Raw genomic sequence first — 22,425 nt, forward strand, 5'->3', positions numbered from 1 at the left:
ACTAATATTTAAGGTAGCAGTCATGCAGTCCCAAACTTCATGGCAGCTTAACCCAAGGGGACTAATTAACTAAGGGTTATATCAGATCAAACCATCAACTATTTATGTAGGCCACTGCACTGCCTAGCTGGACAGTGCTGTCGCCTACTGACTAGTTCCATCTGAAATCTTACCACGGTAAATTTATACATTTTAAATGGAAACCTGTGCTGTTTAGGCCCAAGTGGGGACTAGTCCTGTAGGTGAAACAGAAACGTTGTTTCTGTACCTTGCTAAAAGCTTATTAAAGCTGGTCCAGACAACTTATTCCATTTATGATTGCCAATTCAAGGGGAAACTGACATTCGAAAAATTGACAGATCTCAATTTCATCAGGAACTGGATTATGATCGGATGGTGGCTCAAGGATTAGCACTACTGCCTCACAGCACGAGAGACCCGGATTTGATTCCAGTCTCAAGCGAGTGTATGGAGTTTGCATGTGTTTCCTCTCACGTCCAAAGCTGTGCAGGTTAGGTGAATTGGCCATGCTAAATTGCCCATAGTGTTCAGGGATATGTAGGTTAGGTGCACTAGACATGGGAAATGTAGAGTAATACAGTAGGAGAATGGGTCTGGATGGAATACTCTTCAGGGGGTCGGTGTTGACTTGGGCCAAATGGCCTGTTTTCACACTGTAGGGATTCTATGATTCTAATGCCAACTATGCCAGAGTTACTCACATGATATGGAGGCAGATGTGAGGTAGAGAAGGGAGAGGGACGCAATGCCAGCTTGAAGTGAAGTGGAGGTATCCTCTTCCTGTGAAATTTCAGATCCCTTGTAACAAGGCATGCAAACCATTAGAGAGATTTTGGCCTGAAAATTTGCCTGTACCAGATGATGAAAATCTTCAAAATGCTTTTGATTTCTCAGCCAAATTATTCAGCTTACTTTGAAGGCAACCACTCCCCCTCATCGCAAGCATGTTTTTGCTAATTTTCTTACCATGCAATAATTAAAACATATTAAACTTCTGCATTCAGCATTTCCCTGAATTACAATTTTTTTTGTAAAAAGGTTAATGATTAATAAATTTAGCATAAGCTCAGGAATCAGTTTGCTCCAGATGTTAACTGCATCAATCAAGTCCAACAATCTGTACTCAAACAAAGGGAGGAGAAATTGAATTTTTGACCCTGCCAAAATTTACAGCATGCTTCTGATATAAATAGCATTTTCTGTGTGGACAGCTATAGAAAAATCAGTCACCTGGTTTCAATTTATGAATAAGGCACATAAGTTTTGTCATTGGGTTTAAAGAAAACAGACAAATATTGTGATAGCATACCGGAGACTTTTCAATGATATTGCAGCATTTTTCACGGAATAAAATTTCTCTGTAATACTTTATGCATAATATACAAAAAAAAATGAACAGAAGAGATTACATCGTGTTGCTGACTTCAGTATTATTTTGTAAGGGTGTTACTGATTTTGGGTGACATGCTGATCTGAACCAGGGCAAGTAAAGAATGCAGTGATTCTGTCGCAAATAGGGTGGGAAGCAGCAGGGCGTGGACATACATATGCATTCAAGATATTAGTAATGCCTGCCAACAGACTGCCATTTGAAACCTTTGGTGCAGACCAAACAAAAAAGGGAAGATAATATTACCTCAGAATAACCCTTGGAGTTTAGAACATTTTACCCAGGTGCATTAAACTGAAGTAGATTATACAAGATGCAATCATAGTTTCCAGTGTTAGAAAGGCATTAATTTATTTGTAGACAGTGAACATAAATATCAGATTATTTAAAAAAAAATACTTTGGGATTTTGTATAAGAGTCATTTAAGGCAAGTATAGCATGATTGAGAGAAAGAGATGATTCTGAACCTGTGTTTCTCAAGGCTTTCCATCATGATGAGCTGGCAGTTCTATTATTGTTGTATCATTCAACCACCAGGAGAGTGAAGATAAATTTGCTAGTCTTCTGTCTTTTTTTATCTACCAATTGTGCTCCCATGACTGATATATTTCCCACATTCATTGAGTGAATATGCCTTTACTATCAATATGTTTAGAAGCTCTTATTTGTTAACATGCTAGAAGGTGGAGTAGAACTATTTCACAAATGGACGTTTACCAAATGTCAGTATTACCTATTTCAACCACCGACATTGTTCTAATAAACAACAGGGGCTTGAAAGATGTCAAGATCACTCATCTATATTTTCATCCTCTAGAGAATTCAAAACAGTACGTGAGATGAGGATACAAACTATAATCACTGGGGGTAGCTTTTCTAGTTGCCACTTAGGTAGATATTTGATGTGATGATTTGGCACCCGTTACAGAGTTATGCTATTTTCAAGTTCCTGGAACATAAAAATTGAGGGCTGAATATTAAATTGTTTGGCTGAGTTACAATTCTTTGAGTTTCATGGAGTGTTTTTCTTTACAAGACTACTAGGCTTTCTCACATTATCATCCCAAACTCACTTCATCAATTACCTCCCCTGCTCCTCCCATCTGAAAGCTTGATTCTCACACTTGTCATTCTCAGAAGAACTCACTACTGCCCAGATATCATTGGATTGACATCACTGGCACTAAGGCTCTCTTTAAGATGCTATTCCACATCTACACACACTCTATCAGTCTGGAGCAGCCCTGCTCAGTTCATGACATTAGCTGTGGACTTGCCAGATAATGGGAAATTGGCACACTGCTTTGCGTAGACACCTGGACATCTTGGTGAATGCACTGGTGCAGAGGAATGCCACCCTTCTTTCCAGGACTAGAAGAGAAGGCAATGACACTTAGTCAGGCTCAGCCATTTGATGGAATGCCCAATAGTATAAGCATGTCAAAGGCCTTCTCCACTTCATCACGGTTACGTGCCACTATGTTCTCTCTCTGCTGTATCCACCCCTTACTAAGGCTCATACTCTACCACTTGCACTATTATATGCAACATCTTCTGTCACTTGGTCTCATCCTCTAACCCCATACTGCTAATCCTGCATGGCCTTTGCAGTTCCTACTCACTATCCAGACATCTTCTTATCACCTTTCTCCAACTTGCATCAACATTAACAGCGATGTGACCCACTTTTGTCTCCTTTTCTCTCTCTCCAGAAGAAAGCAGCTCACAATATGGCACAAAGAGTAGGTTGACTGTCATTCAGCTCCTCATCTTTTATGAGTTTAGGATTCTGCCCGATATTACCCCAAGCATCTGACTAATTATGCCAAATGGCTGGGACAGGCATTAGAGGCTGTCCTGGACTTACTTCCCTGACTGTAAGGTGTTTCTCTTGAAATGACTGAAAACTCCTGACAACCAAGGCAAGCTTAACAGCATGGTGCCTGTGCTAAAAGGCAAGCAAGACTGCTATATAATGAAGGTGATAGTTTTGGCTGAGGTGGAAAAATGCAAAACAAAAAGGTGAGTAAGAGAAGCTGTTAGTATCCAGGTAGACTCAAGAGTGAGTGAGTGCAAACAGAAGCAGTCAGCAGCTCTGAGAGGAAGCATGGATCAATTCATTACAATGATAGCTGCTGGCATTGCTGTGCAGCAGTATGGTTCACGTGGATTGGAGATGCCATGATGATCCCAAGGTGGCAAATCTCCAACACCAAAATCTATGGACACGGGATGTGCATGAATTCTGCCTCTGGAACCTGCCAAGATGCTGGTGCTGGTCCAAGATGAAATTCTGGAGATTGAAAGGTGAGCTGGAGTCACCAGATCCCTGCTCTGACTTTCATATCAGGAATAGTCACGTCTAGTTCCTTCATGGCAGGGAAGAAAAGGAAGTGGCATATTAAAAAGGCAAGATCTGCAGTTCACAAAACTGACAGGCAGCTTGCCCTCCTTAACAAGAATCTTGGCTCAATGTTTGAAACTCTGTTGGAAAATGCAACTAATCACTCCTGATGTTGAGAAAGACCTCACTGTACTTCTCTTGTGATTCTTCCACATTTTTCACATAGTTCCCATGAGATTCCACCCCAAGTGTTTTCTAAATTGAACAGAGACAGTCCTGCATTGGCAATTTTATGCCAATGTAGAAAGTTACAAATTTAATCCCCCCGCCCCCACATGCTATCCTGGTTTTATATTTGACCAAAATATCATTGCTTGTTTATCAATTAATGTTTTCATAACCAGTAATTTTGTGAAAGGTCATTTTGTAAAAACAAATGCGAAAAATTTAAAAGGGAAGAGGCAATACAAAGTCCAAATGATACGAAGTACAATCCAATAAATGAAGAATAGTTCGAAATAGCAGCAAAACATCATAGCAGAAAGAGTAACAATGAAAAAGTAGAATGCTGGGTGGAAAATATGATTGGTTCTGTGGGAGGATTAAAAATGTGTAGGCTGTGGCAGACAATCCTTGTGACCTCAACTAATGAGCATAAATAGAACTATACATCCTACAGTATGGTGTAAACGTGTGCTGACAGATATCTGTGCAAAACAGCAGCCTCATGGATGCAACAAACAGCAAAAGACAACTTTCATTAACAAAATGGAATTCACTTCACAGCATCTTGCTTCAACATTTGTGTTTTGACCATTGGTGAATCAGATGTTGACTTCTTTATCAAACCTTCCAATGTATCATTCTGTATGTGGGCTGAAAGGAAGTTGCTGAAATGGCACAGGCAACCTTGTGGTTTTGGGGCTTAAGCTTCAACAGTAGAGTTTCCATATGGCTCACCATATCAACTTACACAAATAAAACTTTGCAACAGTGATATTATGTGCACTATTGTGGGGTATCTACCATCCTGAGTGCATCATATTGATTCTCTATCATTTTTGCAACACAGTTGAATATGTTTGAATGCTGAAGGCATTTCATTAAGCATGCAAGATTATGAAAGAACCAGAAAACAAGTCCTATGAATTTTTGAAACAGGAGTTAAAATTTAATTTTTCATTGTATATTCAATAATCACTGGTTGCAAAACTATTGTAAAATCCATTAGTATTTATTTTGATACACTCTCTTTCTCTCTGCCCCCTTCTCTCTCTCTGCACAGAACATTCTAGGATTTTCCTTACGTGGTAGTTGACTCACTTCATGTTGTTTCATTTTAACATTGTTAATAAAATAGTATCATTTAATCATTTCATGTTGTCAGTTTCACTTTAACATTGGCCGATTTCTTGTTCTGTGGCTTACTTGGTCAGATGACCTTTCCCAGTGCTCTACTCACACCCTCTCTCTCTCTCTCTTTTGTTTAGCTGTGGTCCTCAGCTTTGCTTCCTGTCCTGATTTCTGGTCCTGACCTTCTCTACTGGCTTTCTTCTGATGGTGGCTCCTGAGCTTTGCTTCTCCCTTGCCATTTGAGCTTTACCACCCAACTGTGGTGTTGCTTCCCACCCTTGCTACCTGACATCTCCTCCGCCCAGCACCTGCACCCACACCTCCCAACCCCAACCTCTGCCCCACATCCTTGCCTCCCACTCTCTCACAGGTCCTGGCGATTTTTCTCCTGGCATCATTCCTTCCTGAACTCAAGTTCCAGTCCCCATCTAGTGGTGTAAGTTTGTCAGTGCAATTTAAAATCTGAAAAGTGCAGATGCTGAAAAGCTGAAATAAGAACAAGGTACTGGAGAAGCACAGCAGACCTGGAAACATTCAGAGTTATATTGGACTTGAAACATTAATTCACTTCACCAATGCTGCCAATTCCTGAATTTCACCAGCATTTTCTGATTCTGTCAGTGCCCATCTAAAAAGGACTGCTCTCTCATCAGAGAGAGATTACTGTTGGTGGTTTATCCTGAGGGTCACCACACCTCAGTAAAGGGAGGACAGTACTAGTGTAGAAGGCTGCCCTTGACTTACAGTGCTGGGATTCCCCAGAGTGAAGGCTACCCTACTTGATTTGACAGAGGCCTGCTGGCAATCATGGCAAAATTCCTAGCTGTGTGCGCACGTTAAATGTCATGGCAAGACAGCAGAAACACAATCTGGTTCCACTGCCTGAGAGGGCAAAGTGCAAAATGGAAAGGCAAGCCAATAGAAGACAGGGATGCTGTGAGGGTTATGAAAGCAAGCGAAGCACCTGGAGATGCAGCCTGGCTCAGTCCATGAGCTGGGTGTGTGTTCCTCTCCCTGAGAAAAGAGAAATGTTTTCTCAAGAAGCAACTGATATGTGCAGAGCACTGAGTTTGCCAATCAACAGTGAGAACATATCCATTGCAGAACACTGCAGATATTGCATTTCTGAAGAAGGATTTATGCCCAAAACGTCAATTCTCCTGCTCCTTGGATGCTGCCTGACCTGCTGTGCTTTTTCAGTGCCAAACTTTTCACCTCTGATCTCCAGCATCTGCAGTCCTCACTTTCTCCTAGATATTGCATTATGCTCAGAGATAATCCAGGCCCAAAGAGCAGAACAATTACAGATAAAGAACAAGTTACAAATACTTTGGAGAACATCATGCAAAGGAGAAAACATGCCTGGCATGAGGAAAACAGTGCTCTCACCACAAGAATAGGAATTTACACACAAGTGTAAGGCGAGAAGGAAGCACATTAAGTAATTACAGAGGACTACTGAAGACGTATCAGCTGAAGATGTTGATGTTTCAGTTTGCACCATGCAACTGGCTGGTTTTAGATGAATGTGGTTTGTGATCATTGGAATGAGGATGGCAGATGGAAAACATGAGATTAATATAAAGTGTCAGAAAGACACATGTGCACCTGGCTACATCACGACCTTCACAGACCTGTGTGAAATGGTTTAACATACCAATCCAAAAATCCTGAAAGTAAGATTGAGATGATATGTTGGCACACTACTGCTGTAAGGGCAGTTGACTCTGCAAACTCACTACAATAACTGAATAAGCATCTTGAGTCCAGATCATAGACAGCAAGCAACAGCCACTCACTTCAGGTGAAGCATCTCTAAAGTTTGGAATGGTAACCCTCGATATGGCAAAAGTGATCTGTGATGGTTCACATTATACCATTGGCTGAACAGACCCCAGAGGAGTGCAATGATGTCTTTACAGGGTTAGAATATCTTCCAGGAGAATATCATTCTGAAGCAGTTGAGAGGCAAGATTAATTCAGCATCTAGTGAAGAAAGTTCTAGCTGTACTCATGGTCAAATTGAAAGACAAGACAGAAGAGCTGGAATGCAAGTGAGTAATCAGGGAAATGAGAACTCCTAGAGAATCCATTGGCAGCACGGTAACAGCGAAACAACCTGGAAGGTTGAGTGCGTCCATCAACCAAAAGGATCGAAATCTATCAGCCATGACTGAATAGCAGGGCAGACCCAATGGGCCAATTGGCCCAATGCCTCACTACTCCAGATGCTCACAGGCAAGTGAAGCTGAACGAAAACATCAGCAATTACAGTCTGGACACCCTTCAGGCACGCATATGCTATTTGACATATCTAAGGCTCCAGAAGTACATCAACATAGACAACTAGAAATACTGATGTCCCTTGAATGGAAGCTATAGTGGACAACCTACTACATTATGAATATGGAAACAGGGTATGGAAGAAGCCATTTTTGAACACAAAGAAAACCCAGTGAGACCGCTGCACAGAACCTGAACCTGAAGCTGAATAAGGGAAGTTTACACTTAAATATCCCTGAAATAAAACACATTGATAACAAAAAGTCTTTACCCAGATTCCAAAAATGTAATAGCTGCAGCAGCAATGCAACAACAGTACAAAACATTAATGGATTTGTCAACTGTTCAGAAACATTTTGCCCAATTTGAACCATTACGTATACTCATGCCAAAGATGTGTAATGTGGAGCACAGAACAAAGATGTACCGTTCACAGAAGTTAAACAACTAGTGATGTCAACAGCAGTGCTGAAATCTACATTGTAAATGATAAAGTCAACCTGTAATGGGATGACAGAGTGAACAGACTTAGAGCAACTCTAATGTTGCAAGGATAACTAATTGTATTTGCATTCCAGGCATTAACACAAATGAAATAGCCTATGCTCAGATTGAGGAAGAATATCTGATTATTGTCTTTGCTTGTAAACATTTTTATCACAAACCATTTCAAAACATTTTCCATATGTTTTCCAAAATGTTTTCAAAGAATGCTGCTCTGTTTTTATGGACACAACATACAAGCAAGGGATGCAGAGGTTGTCAAGAGCAACGTCCTGATGAAGAAAGTAGAGAATGCTATGACAAAGACATCCTCAAGATTCAATATGAAACAGCAGCTCATGTCAGCAACTCGAAGTCATCAACTCAGTAGATATTGAATGTAACAGATAAGTGCCTTGCTCAAATCAAATGAATTACTCAGAAAGATACAACTCACACTTAGAATTAACGGCCCAAGATGGCACATTGTTCAAAGGGAATAAAATAATTCTCACTGAGTCTAGAGGACAGATGCTAAAGGTGGTAACGGATGTACCTGAAGCAATGAAATCAAGGACCACATCAGCTAGTCCATAGCTTGTAATGAGTACCAAGTGCAAAAGCTATGCTGACATACAACAACCAGTCCATTGCTAAAATAAAACAAATAATGATGTTTGCTGGAGATCTGAAGCAAAGACAGAAATTGCTGCTGAAACTTAGCAGGTCTGGAAGCATCTGTGCAATTACAAATAGTGCATGCAAATGTATTTTGTTGTTTGTTGTGAAAAGCGAGATGTTTGCATTGAAATGAAATCATGAACACATCCTTTCATCATGAGTCACAAAACCCCATCCCAAGTCAAAACAATATCATCTTTGATATGTATGCTACTGATCAAAACATTTCGTTTTGTGCTATTTTATAGGCACTTTAACGAAGACACTGTTTGGGAATGGCTGCTGCCTGGTGAGCACAAAACAAGAATTTTGGATCAGTAGCTTAAGATACATACAAAGGACTGAGTGGCCAATTCTTGTTCCTTGATCATTTGTATATTACAGTTTGGAGCAGAATATACATTAACACAGCAAAATATTGTGTGACTGACAGTAAAATCATTCACAATGAGAAAATTCTGTCCAGTGATAGATCAGCACTGAGGACTGACAACATAGTAAAGGCATTTTTAGGTCTAATGTATTCCTTTGAAAATAACCATGAATTTTTAAGGTAAACTATAAACTTTTGAACACTTTCTAAGATGCTACTGAAAGAAAAAAAACAGTGCAAGTAACTAAAACCAAGGATTTCCTTGTTCCTGTGACTTAATGCAGAGATGCCGGCGTTGGATTGGGGTGGACAAAGTTAAAAATCACACAACACCTGGTTATAGTCTGACAGGTTTATTTGGATGAACAAGTTTTCAGAGCGCCACTCCTTCGTCAGGTAGCTAGTTGGGCAGGATTATAGGACCATAGAAAAATTTATCTCTTCGTGTAATTATGTATTGTGATGGTAGCAGATTTAGTTTTATAAGCACATAAACTGGAATGATATAACCATCAACGACCAAAGCCACGTCACACTTGGAGATACTTTACTTCAAAGGAATTATAAACCAAAGTCCTCTCTGTCCAACCTGGTGAATGTTAAAGATCTCATGGTATTGCTTAAAGAAGATGAAGACATCTCCCAGTATTTTGCCAAACAGTATTCCCTTAACAAATGCCATCAAAATAAAAACTGCTCATAAATAGGGATAAAATATAGTTTAGCAACTCTTTCAGAAGGAAAGTAGTGACAATCCTGGTAATTATAGACCAGTGAGCCTTACTTCCGTTTTGGGCAGAGTTTTGGAAAGGATATAATCATCTAGAAATGAATAATTTGATTAGGGATAGTCAACACAGTTTTGTGAAGGATAGATCGTGCCTCACAAACCTTAATGAGTTCCCTAAGAAGGTGACCAAACAGGTGGAGGAGGGTAAAGCGGTTGATGTGGTGTATATGGATTTCAGTAAAGCATTTTATAAGGTTCTCTACGGTAGGCTATTGCAGAAAATACAGGCGCATGGATCGAGGATGAATTAGTGATTTGGATCAGATATTAGCTAGCTGAAAGACGACAGAGGGTGGTGGTTGATGGGAAATGTTCATTCTGGAATTCAGTAACTAGTAGTGTACTGCAAGGATCCATTTTGGGGCCACTGTTGTTTGTCAATTCTATAAATGGCCTGGATGAGGGCATAGAAGGATGGATTAGTAAATTTGCAGATGACACTAAAGTCGGTGGCGTTGTGGACAGTGCGAAAAGGATGTTGCAGGTTACAGAGGGACATAAATAAGCTGCAGAAGTGGCAAATGATTTCAATGCGGAAAAATATGAAGTGATCCACTTTGGAAGGAGTAGCGAATACAGAGTACTGGCCGAATGGTAAGATTCTTGGTAGTGTGGATGAGCAGAGAAATCTTGGTGTCCACATGCATTGATCCTTGAAAGTTGCCACTCAGGTTGATAGGGTTATTAAGAAAGTGTACAGTGTGTTAGGTTTTATTGGTAGAGGGATTGAGTTTTGGAGCCATGGGGTCATGTTGCATGTGTACAAAACTCAGGTGAGGCTGCACTTGGAGTATTGCGTAGTTCTGGTCGCCACATTATAGGAAGGATGTGGAAGCATTGGAAAGGGTGCAGAGGAGATTTACCAGAATGTTGCCTGGTATGGAAGTAAGGTCTTATGAGGAAAGGCTGAGGGATTTGAGGCTGTTTTCATGATAGAGAAAGAGGTTAAGAGGTGACTTAATACAGGCATACAAGATGCTAAGAGTATTGGATAGGGTGGACAGTGAGAGCCTTTTTCCACAGATGGTGATGGCTAGAATGAGGAGATATAGCTTTAAATTGAGGGGCGATAGATATAGGTCAGATGTCAGAGGTAGTTTCGTTACTCAGACAGTAGTAGGGGCATAGAACAGCCTGCCTGCAACAGTAGTAGACTCGCCAACTTTAAGGGCATTTGAATGGTCATTGAATTAACATATGGATGATAACGGAACAGTGTAGGTTAGATGGGCCTCAGATTGGTTTCACAGGTCAGCGCAACATCGAGGGCTGAAAGGCCTGTACTGCGCTGTAATGTTCTCTTCTATGATAGAGACATTTGTGAATTGTAGAAAGTCACTATAGTCCTATCAGAACCATAGACCAGTTCTCTCTCGTTAGACAATGGTGGCAGTTTAACCTGAGCATCACCATGCCTCAGACAAGGGGAGCACATGAGAAAGAGTCCTGTATAGTAACATTAGTTGATGCAGAAGTTGAATCCATGCTGTTGCAATGCTAACCAATCATCCAACCAACTGAGCAACTTGCTGATAGATTTGAAAATACCAGTCTTGTCACCACTGTATAACTGCATGAATGACTTGCTTAACCTGTTGTTTTATTTCTTTTTTGGCACTATATCTTTCCAGATTAATGTGCAATAGACCAGATGCTTCTCAGTTCCAAAAGTGGCAGCCTATGGGTCCATTTGTGAGTCAGTACAATACACAACAAACAATAATCAGTTCAGAATACCCACTACCCCACAGGATAAATTTGGTGAGCCATATTTTTGCTTCAAGCTTAAAAGGATGAGCAAATAGTTACAAGTTATTGATAAGGCCAATTTTTGAGTGCATGTATATTGACTACCACATGTGGGCTTAAGGTAGATAACACTGCAAAGCTGATGTATCAACCAGCACGTTGAGGAAAGGAAAAGCATCAGAGTGCTCCATCTCAGGTGCAAATGTGCGTATGGTATGAATTATACTAATGTATGAAAAGAAATCCTTACACATAGCTGCAGTTTCAATGATTGTAGATGTATCATCTACCGGTCAGAAATATGCAGATGGTAGGAAGTTGGGGTTCGTTCTATCAGAAATGCATTTTTTGCGATATTAATGGAAATAAAACATAGACCATTAGATCGCAGTACAGGCCCTTCAGCCCTCTATGTTGCACCTCCCCGTGACACCAATCTGAAGCCCATCAATCCAACATTATCATCCACTTGTTTATCCAATGACCATTTAAATGTCCTGAAAGCTGACGAGTCTACTATGGTTGCAGGCAGGGCATTCCACACTTTTACTACTCTGAGTAAAGAACCTACCTCTAACATCGGTCCTATATTTATTACCCCTCATGCTAGCCATCACCATCCGAGGAAAAAGGCTCTCACTGCCCACCTTATCTAATCCTCTCAACATCTTGTATGCCTCTATTAAGTCATCTCTTAACCGCCTTCTCTTTAATGAAAACCACCTCCAAAACCTCAGCCTTTCTAGTGCAATTTATAAGTGAAGGCATAACACTCCCTACGTTTGTATTCAATTCCCCTCATAATAAATGATAACATTCTATTACTTTTCCTATTTACTTGCTGTATCTGAGTACTAGCCTTTTGCAAGTCATGCACTAAGGCACCCAAGATGTCTCTGCATTTCAGAGCTCTGCAATCTCTCACCATTTAGGTAATACACCTCCTTTTCTTTATTCCTCTTACCACAATGGACAGTTTTCCATGTTTTACTTCATTTGTCAGATCTTTGTTCATTTACTTAACCCATCTATATTTATATATGGAGTCTTTGTATCATTTTCAGACGATATTCTTTTCTTTCTCTGTGTCATCAACAAATTTGCCAATTATACCTTCTGTTCCTACATCCAAATGATTTATATAAATTGTTAAAAGTTGAAGTCCCAACATCAATCCCTGCAGCAAACCACTCATTACATCCACATTTTTGCTTCCTGTTAGCTAGCAAATGTTCTACCAAGACCAATATGTTACTTACTATACTGAGATTTTATTTTCCACAATAACCTTTGATATAGCACTGTATCAACTGAATTCTGGAAGTCTAACTACAGTACATCCAATGCTTCCCCTTGATCTACACTATATTACTTACCCAAAGAACTACAAAAACATTGGTTAAGTATGATTTCCCTTTTATAAAACCATTTTGATTCAGGACTTCAAAGCTTGACAGTCCACAACGCCAAGAATTTACTCAGTATTACATTTCTGGTGATAATTTTTCTGAGTGCCTCATTTCTTTCCCTGATCTGATTTATAGCTGATTCTTAGACATTATGCACATTCTGAGCTCTAAAAACTGATGCAAACTAACCATTTAATTCAGCAGCCATCTTTTTATTTTCCATTCTCAATTCCCCACTCACTTTTGTATAAGGCTTTTAAAAAATTATTTATAGAAACACTTACTATCTAGCTTTTTGGATAGCTTTATCCAGTACTCTATTTTTCCCTCCTATTTATTTACTCTACTTTTTTCTATATCCTGGTCAATCATTTGACCACCTGTCTTTGTGTCATTGTCTTTTCTTTACGTTTGATAGTCTTTAACCCTTCTAGTTAACCACAGATAATGGATCGGTCTACTGGATTTTTTCTTACACGTTGGAATGTATCTAGTCTGTTTATTTTATCTTTAAGTATCTGACAATACATCTCTATTGACCTATGCTTTAATCTAATTTGCAAGATCACTTTAGTAGTGTCTGATCTCATAGCTGCCCCTTAAAATTTTTTTAAAAACTCTCCTCTTCCTAAATGCAAAATTCAATCTTATCATAGTTGCTGCTAGCTAGAGGCTTTTTTCACCATGAGAACATTTATTACCTATCTCATTACACAATACCAGGTCTAGCATAGCACATTCTCTGGTCAGCTCCAGAATGTGTTGTCCTAAGAAACTGTATCAAAAACATTTGATGAACTCATCCAAACAAACTTTCCCATTTGACTTTTTAGTCTATATGTAGATTAAAATCTCCCGTGATTGTTACTGTTCCTTTCTGACAACTTCCCATTATTTCTTCTTTTAGGCTCCACCCTATTGTGTAGCGGGCCAATGATGACTTCTGGTGAACACCATATTATAGCATAAGCGTTAGAATTTCTTCTCTTTTTTAGTACCTCTATATAAACAAATACACATGCAAATGTTTTTACTAGTAAGTAAGACCAGCATTGAACTGAGAAATAAAAAGAAATGAGTACTCACTTTACGCCCAGAGAAGATGAGGCACAATTGATGCATAGAACCACCATTTTTCACAATAGCTAGCTCCTTTTTGAGAGTTGTTGGAGAGGGAGGAGCCCAGTTGGTCTTTGCCTTCTGACCATCACACCCTACACAGTTGAGTGCATTGTCAGATTTAAAACATTGTGCCTTAGCTTCCTGCTGAAGGCTGCCCTCACTATGGGTTCGACGTCGTAGTGAGTTCTGAACAGAAAGTGTACTATGTTTCTCACAATCTGATGTTTCAATCATACTCCGTCGTTTAGAAGTGCAACTGTCCAAATAACAATCATCACTATCATCATCATCATCTTCTTCCTCCTCCTCTTCCTCCTCATCATTATCATCACCATCGATCTGTAAGATTGGTAGTTCATCTGCACTTTGGCTGAAGCTTCTGTCAAGTCTGACCTCAGGTATATTGAATGGCATTCGAGGATTCTGTGACTCTATGGCACTTGGATTTTCAATATTTTCTTTCACCCCTTCTACAGAATCATTTTCTCCTTCAGGAACTTGTTCTTTTTCCGAGATGTTCTCATTTTCACCATTTTCTTTACCAGTTAGCTGGGCACTACTAATTGGAAGCTGTTCCTCAGACAGCATTTTCGACTGTTCATCTGATTTTGGGTCAAGCATCTATTCAGAGGGGGAAAAAAAAAAGAGAAAAATGGAATACATTGATTTAAATTATCGTGGTTTAATCTGAAATGGGGAAGAATTCATTGATATATCAATTACATGTTCAATTATAAAACATATTTTTTTTACTTATTTACAGAAGATAAATCTGTTCTCAGTGCTAATAATAAAAAAAATTAGTGATGTTGACTGAAGTTATAAGCAAAAATTCAAACACCCAAGTATTTACAATGGCAGGTTTCATAAACAGGGAATACAGTTTCCGAGGGAAACCTGAAAGTCCGGGTTCCCCTGCATGTCAAAGTTTTAATTCTGTGACATGTGCATTTGTACTTGTCGTGTCCCAATTGGAAGTCAGCCTGATTGACAGATATATTACACATTATACAAAAGTGAATAAATTCAGAAATGCAGACTTTAGAATGCTAATTTTAACTTTAGCCATCAGGTGGAATGTGATGCACACATCCAATGATAAGTATATGTCCATTAATTCCAAAGGAAATTTTTGAGGGGGGGGGGGGGGGGGGGGGGGGGGTGGAAAGAAAGGTTGGTTGGGGCGTGGATGGTTGGTTCATAATTAGCCAGCTGATTAAATCACTGCACTTTCCCAAGCAGGGTTACATTAATGTGTGCCAAATACGATTTTTAACTCAATGGGTCTGTTAATACTTCACACTTGCTCCACATCAATCTTGTATCAATGACTTTAGTATTGGTCATTTCAGTGGGAACTGATATATAATTAGGCAATGATCTGGTTAGCAACACACAACCAATAATGTTTAATGATTTACCTTACTTACATTTTGCAAAGCCTAGTTTGTCCACTTTCTATATGAACAAAACAGTTCATTCTAAATACGTTAACACCTCTGCTAAAATAGTGCACGAGAAACACCTCGGAATGTGTTAAATCCTCCTCCATTAATATGCTAACCAACTTTCTAATCTCACATATTCAGCTTTTAAAAACTGAAGTACTTTAAATGCAGATTCATCAACATCTAAAAATTCAAAACCTAATAATGTTTAGATTACAGAACTAAGCTTTGTTTGAACGAAATGATCTCAACTTATTTTTCTTTCAAATCTAAATAAACCCCTGACTATAGGATCCAGAGTCAAGATTGAGGCAGTTTTAGTTTGTGAATCAGGAATTTGTTGACGGTAGGTTGCTGCAGATACACATTTTGAAAAAATATATAAATTTCATACATTTATATGATAAAACTTAACTTAGATTCCCATGAAAAACTGGACCCTGTAAAGTTGTGACAGTTGGGATTTTTAATGTTAAAACTTGAAATTCAAAGGCAGGATCCATAATCCCAGAAGTGCATATTATGTCAAAAATCAAGATCTTCTGAGATACTAAGCAGCTTGCTTTCAGATTTTATCTCAAAGTTAAATTTGGCCCTTTGAGCATTGACTCTGTTTCAGTACAGAATTCAAATGTTTATACTAAAGTTATGTTTGGGAATGACATCACTGGTAGGACACAACTTGAAATCCATCATGGGATGCTCTGGAGATACTGAGTTAACTATATTGATGTGAATGAAGCAATGATGACAGGCTCAACAGCCATGGGCAAATCTGCCTTCACCTAAACAGCTGTCATCAGGCCTTCTGTTCCTTTAAAGGATGGGCACCTATCCCCAGAAGTTGCCAGCAAATCCAGCAATTCAGCAGTGCCATTAGGAGAACCAGCTACTACTAGGACGGTCTCAAGGAGAGATGATACTATGAAAACATGCCCCTCTCCCAACTGGATAAGCAGGTTCTGGGAGCGTGAGGACTAGTCAGGAAGGCCTTATCAGGGGAGGGGAGTACAATGATGATGGGAGAGATTGTTGAAAACAAGGAGAGAAGCAGCCAAGGAGGCAGCTGTCGTTCACTCAGTGAATCATATTGCCCAAATAGCAGCCACCCCCAACCATGACGGCACAGGAAGGCTGACAGGATTCATCTGGAGGGCATCCCATGTCGTGGAGGGGTCATGTGTCACTGTTAAAATACCACTATCGATGGAAAGATACCCTGAAATGGATTGATTGGTCTCTGGGTAGATAGATAACCCTCCATGTATTTCATTTCTGGCAACATTGTGGGAACTTGATGAACACTCCAAACAACCTCCTCTCTTTGACAACTGTCTTGCATGCCATTTAATTTTCTAGCTTGTCCCCAGAGAGTTGGTAAAATGCAGCTTACTGTGGAATAGAGGCAGCGGAGTTATAGAAGGTAATCTGTATGATTACCTTCTACGAGCGAATCAGTTAACTTCTTTTCCCCCCCAAAAAATAGCAGTTTTGTCAGGCCATTTATCAAATAAAATTCCTTAAACTGCTACGGTTCTTAATTTGTGTCTTTATGGTCAGTACGCCAGGACACCTTAAACTGATGTGCTCATGACATCATCACTGTAGTGTATCATCTGACAGTGCATAAAGTCATACAATTGATAAACTAGCATCTTGTGAATTCTATATTTTTATTTTGCAATAAAATTATCAAAAATGAGATAATTACAATGTATGTTCTGACACGACTGTCAACATCATATTTACAGCTAAACTCTGTTGGTAATGTTTTGGTTAGCAGGGCAGAGGGGATGGTATGTGCTCCATTTTGTAGATCTACCACACATAGAACATAGAAACATAGAACATAGAAAAATACAGCGCAGTACAGGCCCTTTGGCCCTCGATGTTGCGCCGATCCAAGCCCACCTAACCCACACTAGCCCACTATCCTCCATATGCCTATCCAATGCCCGTTAAATGCCCATAAAGAGGGAGAGTCCACCACTGCTACTGGCAGGGCATTCCATGAAATCACGACTCGCTGAGTAAAGAATCTACCCCTAACATCTGTCCTATACCTACCACCCCTTAATTTAAAGCTATGCCTCCTCATAATAGCTGACTCTATACGTGGAAAAAGGTTCTCATGGTCAACCCTATCGAAACCCCTAATCATCTTGTATACCTCTATCAAGTCACCCCTAAACCTTCTTTTCTCCAATTAAAACAGCCCCAAGTGCCTCAGCCTTTCCTCATACGATCTTCCTACCATACCAGGCAACATCCTGGTAAACCTCCTCTGCACCCGTTCCAGTGCCTCCACATCCTTCCTATAGTATGGCGACCAAAACTGCACACAATACTCCAGATGCGGCCGCACCAGAGTCTTATACAACTGCAACATGATCTCAGGGCTCCGGAACTCAATTCCTCTACCAATAAAAGCCAGTGCGCCATATGCCTTCTTCACCGCACTATGTACACCGCAGAGATCTGTGTACATGGACACCAAGATCCCTCTGCTCATCCACATTACCCCCCAAGTATCCGACCATTAGCCCAGTACCCCGTCTTTTTGTTACTCTTACCAAAGTGAATCACCTCACACTTACCTACATTGAACTCCATTTGCCACCTTTCTGCCCAGCTCTGCAACTTATCTATATCCCGCTGTAACCGGACACATCCTTCCTCACTGTCAAAAACTCCACCGACTTTCGTATCATCCGCAAACTTGCTCAGCCAACCTTCTAGCCCCTCCTCCAGGTCATTTATAAAAATGACAAACAGCAATGGTCCCAAAACAGATCCTTGCGGAACACCGCTAGTAACTGCACTCCAAGATGAACCTTTACCATCAACTACTACCCTCTGTCTTCTTCCAGCCAGCCAATTCCTAATCCAAACCTCCAACTCACCCTCAATGCCATACCTCCGTATTTTTTGCAGTAGCCTACCATGGGGAACCTTATCAACTGCCTTACTAAAATCCATATACACCACATCTATCGCTTTACCCTCGTCTACCTCCTTAGTCACCTTCTCAAAGAATTCAATAAGGTTTGTGAGGCACGACCTGCCCTTCACAAAACCATGCTGACTATCCTTGATCACATTATTCCTATCCAGATGTTCATAAATCCTATCCCTTACAATTCTCTCTAAGACTTTGCCCACAACAGAAGTGAGACTCACCGGCCTATAGTTACTAGGGTTATCCCTACTCCCCTTCTTGAACAAGGGAACCACATTTGCTATCCTCCAGTCTACTGGCAATATTCCTGTAGACAACGAGGACATAAAAATCAAGGCCAATGGCTCTGCAATCTCCTCCCTTGCTTCCCAGAGAATCCTAGGATAAATGCCATCAGGCCCAGGGGACTTATCTATTTTCACCCTTTCCAGAATTTCCAACACCTCTTTCCTATATACCTCAAAGTTCTAATTAATTGTGACTCAATGTTCACATCGGCAACAATGTCCTGTCCTGAGTGAATACTGATGAAAAGTATTCATTCAGTGTCTCCCCAATCTCTTCAGCCTCCACACGCAACTTCCCACTACTATCCTTGACTGGACTTATTCCTACCCTAGTCATTCTTTTATTCCTGACATACCTATAGAAAGCCTTAGGGTTTTCCCTAATCCTACCAACTAAGGACTTTTCATGTCCCCTCCTTGCTGCTCTTAGCTCTCTCTTCAGATCCTTCCTGGCTACCTTATAACTCTCAATCGTCCCAATTGAACCTTCACGCCTCATCTTTAATAGGTCGCCCTCTTCCATTTAACAAGGGATTCCAATTCCTTATTAAACCACGGCTCCCTCACATGACCCTTTTCTCCCTGTCTGACAGGTACATACTTATCAAGGACACTCAATAGTTGCTCCTTGAACAAGCTCCACATATCAAAAGTAGGCCTTGAAGCCTACTTTTCCAAGCCACGCATCCTAGGTCGTGCCTCACCGCATCATAATTTCCCTGCCCCCAGCTATAACTCTTGCCCTGCAGTGCCACTTATCTCTCTCTATCACTAGAATTGTGGTCACTGTCCCCAAAGTGCTCACCTACCTCCAATTCTAACACCTGGCCTGGTTCGTTACCCAGAACCAAATCCAGTATGGCCTCACCTCTTGTTGGCCTGTCTACATATTGTGTCAGGAAACCCTCCTGCACACATTGGACAAACACCGACCCATCTAACGAACTCGAGCTATAGCTTTCCCAGTCAATATCTGGAAAGTTAAAGTCCCCCATAACAACCACCCTATTACTTTCAGTCTTCTCCTGAATCATCCTCGCAATCCTTTCTTCTATGTCTCTAGAACTATTAGGAGGCCTGTAGAAAACTCCTAACAGGGTGACCTCACCTTTCCTATTCCTAACCTCAGCCCAAACTACCTCAGATGGCGAGTCTTCATCCATCGTCCTTTCCACCGCTGTAGTACTAGCTTTGACAAGCAATGCCACACCTCCCCCTCTTTTACCCCCACCTCTGACCCTACTAAAACATTTAAACCCTGGTACCTGCAACAGTTAATCCTGTCACTGTTCTACCCATGTGTCCATAATAGCCACAACATCGAAATCCCAGTACCAACCCACGCTGCAAGTTCGCCTACCTTATTTCGTATACTTCTTGCATTGAAGTATACACACTTCAAGACAGTTTCCTGTTTACAGGCACCCTCCTTTGAGATTGATGACATGTTCCTAACCTTCCTCCACTCCAGGTCCTGCACCCTAAAGCTAAAGTCTAGGTTCCCATGCCCCTGCAGAGTTAGTTTAACCCCCCCCCCCCCGCAAGAGCACTAGCAAACCTCCCCCCAAGGATACTGGGGGTGCCCCTCAGGTTCAGGTGTAGACCATCCTGTTTATAGAGGTCCCACCTTCCCCAGAAAGAACCCCAGTTATCCAGATACCGAATCCCTCCCTCCTGCACCATCCCTGTAGCCACCCATTTAACTGTTCTCTCTCCCTATTCCTCGACTCTCTATCACGTGGCACCAGTAACAAACCAGAGACAACAACTCTGTTTGTTCTAACTCTGAGCTTCCAACCTAGCTCCCTGAAAGCCTGCCTAACATCCTCAGCCCTCCTCCTACCTATGTCATTGGTGCCAATGTGGACCACGACTTCGGGGTGCTCCCCCTCCCCCTTAAGGACCCGGAAAACACGATCAGAGACATCACGTATCCTTGCACCTGGGAGGCAACATACCAAATGTGAGTCTCTCTCGCCCCCACAAAACTGCCTATCTGTGCCCCGAACTATCGAGTCCCCAATAACTATCGCTCTGCTCTTCTCCACCCTTCCCTTCTGAGCAACGGGGATAGGCTCCGTGCCAGAGGCCTGAACCCCATTGCTTACCCCTGGTAAGTCGTCCCCCCCCACAAGTATCCAAAACGGTATACTTGTTCTTGAGGGGAACGGCCGCAGGGGGTCCCTGCACTGGCTGCTTCCTCCCAGTCCCCCTCACTGTCAACCATCTCTCTGCAATCTTTGGAGTTACTACTTCCCTACCCCCTCTGCCTCCCGAATGATCCTAAGTTTATCCAACTCCAGCTCCAGTTCCCTAACACGGTCTTGGAGGAGCTGGAGATGGGTGCACTTCCTGCAAGTGTAATCAGCAGGGACGACCGTGGCATCCCTCACCTCAAACATGTTGCAAGAGGAACATTGCACTGCCTTCACTGCCATCCCTCTAAAAGTAACCTTTTAAAAAGTAAAAAACACCTATCATAACCTCAAATCAAAACTGTGAAGTTCTAGAATTTGTTGTTTGTTTATAGCAATGGGCTTATGAAAACAGACAGCCTTGGTTCTGCATTATCGTTCTTGCCTCTGAATAGGAAGCTTGTATGTCAGGTTAAACTACAGGCACCCCTGGTGGGTGGAAGTATAAATTTAGATTTCTGGACTGTGATGTCCAATGAGATACCTGTATCAGTTAGCAGAATGGAGACACCATCATAATTTTAAGAGAAAGAGACCAGTGTTTTATCAAGTGAACACATGGTTAACATCCAATTAACATTTAATTGATGTAAGCAGAACACAACTCCCTACTGCTCCAAGCTTATCCTCCCTGAGCAGAAAAAAGTATACCCACTGTGCCCAGTGTGGTGGGGACAGATTATTTTGTTGATCTTTGTTTCATTAAAAACCTCAAATTAAAGGTGTGCACTTTCCATATTTTCCTTCATTTAACTAATGTCAAAGATTTGGTTTTAAGTTGCACCTTGATGATGGAGCGAAATTCAAATTATACATATATGGAATTTAGCATAAAATAAAAAAATTATCCTCAATTTGAATGAATCTTGGTTAATCCACTTTCAACTGTGGCAGCAGTCCTAGGCACACCATGAACGGCATGGTGGCTCAGTGGTTAGCACTGCTGCCTCACAGCACCGCTGCCTCACAGCACCAGGGTCCCAGGTTCGATTCTAGCCTCGGGTGACTGTGTGGAGTTTGCACATTCTCCCTGTGTCTGCGTGGGTTTCCTCTGGGTGCTCCGGTTTCCACCCACAGTCCAAAGATGTGCAAGTCAGGTGAATGGGCCATGCTAATTGCCCACAGTGTTAAGTGCATTAGTTAGAGGGGAAATGGGTTTGGAAGGGTCACTCTTCAGAGGGTCGGTTGGCCCGAAGGGCCTGTTTCCACACTGGAGGGAATCTAATCTCATTAAAGAAATGAGAATCATGGAAAGGATACCAGGATGAATAACTGTAACTCTACCAGGAATTAAAGTTTGCAATTATCAAGGAAAGTTTAAAACTGTGCTGCTGGTGGTTTTAAAATTTGCCGCAAATAGCGAGTACAGCGAAGATTGATTCAAATTCTGCCAAGAGATGGAGCTGGTAAGCAGTCACAAACTGTGATTTTTCTGGAGGTGGAGCTGCTAGTTAGTGGACGAATGGATTGAACAGTCAATTGGCAGATGTGGATGTGAGACTCTGCAAGTGTGGGCTGAAGGGCATCATGCAGCTAT

At 41.1% G+C, this 22,425-nt stretch overlaps 1 protein-coding gene across 8 annotated transcripts in view; it reads right to left on the bottom strand.

Moving 5' to 3' along the window:
- LOC122564798 (regulator of G protein signaling 3) overlaps positions 1-22,425 on the bottom strand; it is a 289,256-nt gene that overhangs the window by 26,728 nt on the left and 240,103 nt on the right. For 6 of the 8 annotated variants that reach the window (XM_043720037.2, XM_043720031.2, XM_043720035.2 and 3 more), the window contains one exon: positions 13,964-14,620. In XM_043720037.2, coding sequence (XP_043575972.2) covers positions 13,964-14,620 — 657 coding nt within the window. Of the gene's footprint in view, positions 1-722; positions 820-13,963; positions 14,621-22,425 lie in introns of all 8 variants that reach the window. The other 2 variants (XM_043720040.2, XM_043720039.2) reach the window with 1 other exon arrangement.

The sequence above is a fragment of the Chiloscyllium plagiosum genome, unplaced genomic scaffold (genome assembly GCF_037043375.1).
Source record: "Chiloscyllium plagiosum isolate Xiang-an unplaced genomic scaffold, Cpla_swu_hap1 HiC_scaffold_21, whole genome shotgun sequence".
Taxonomy (NCBI): domain Eukaryota; kingdom Metazoa; phylum Chordata; class Chondrichthyes; order Orectolobiformes; family Hemiscylliidae; genus Chiloscyllium; species Chiloscyllium plagiosum.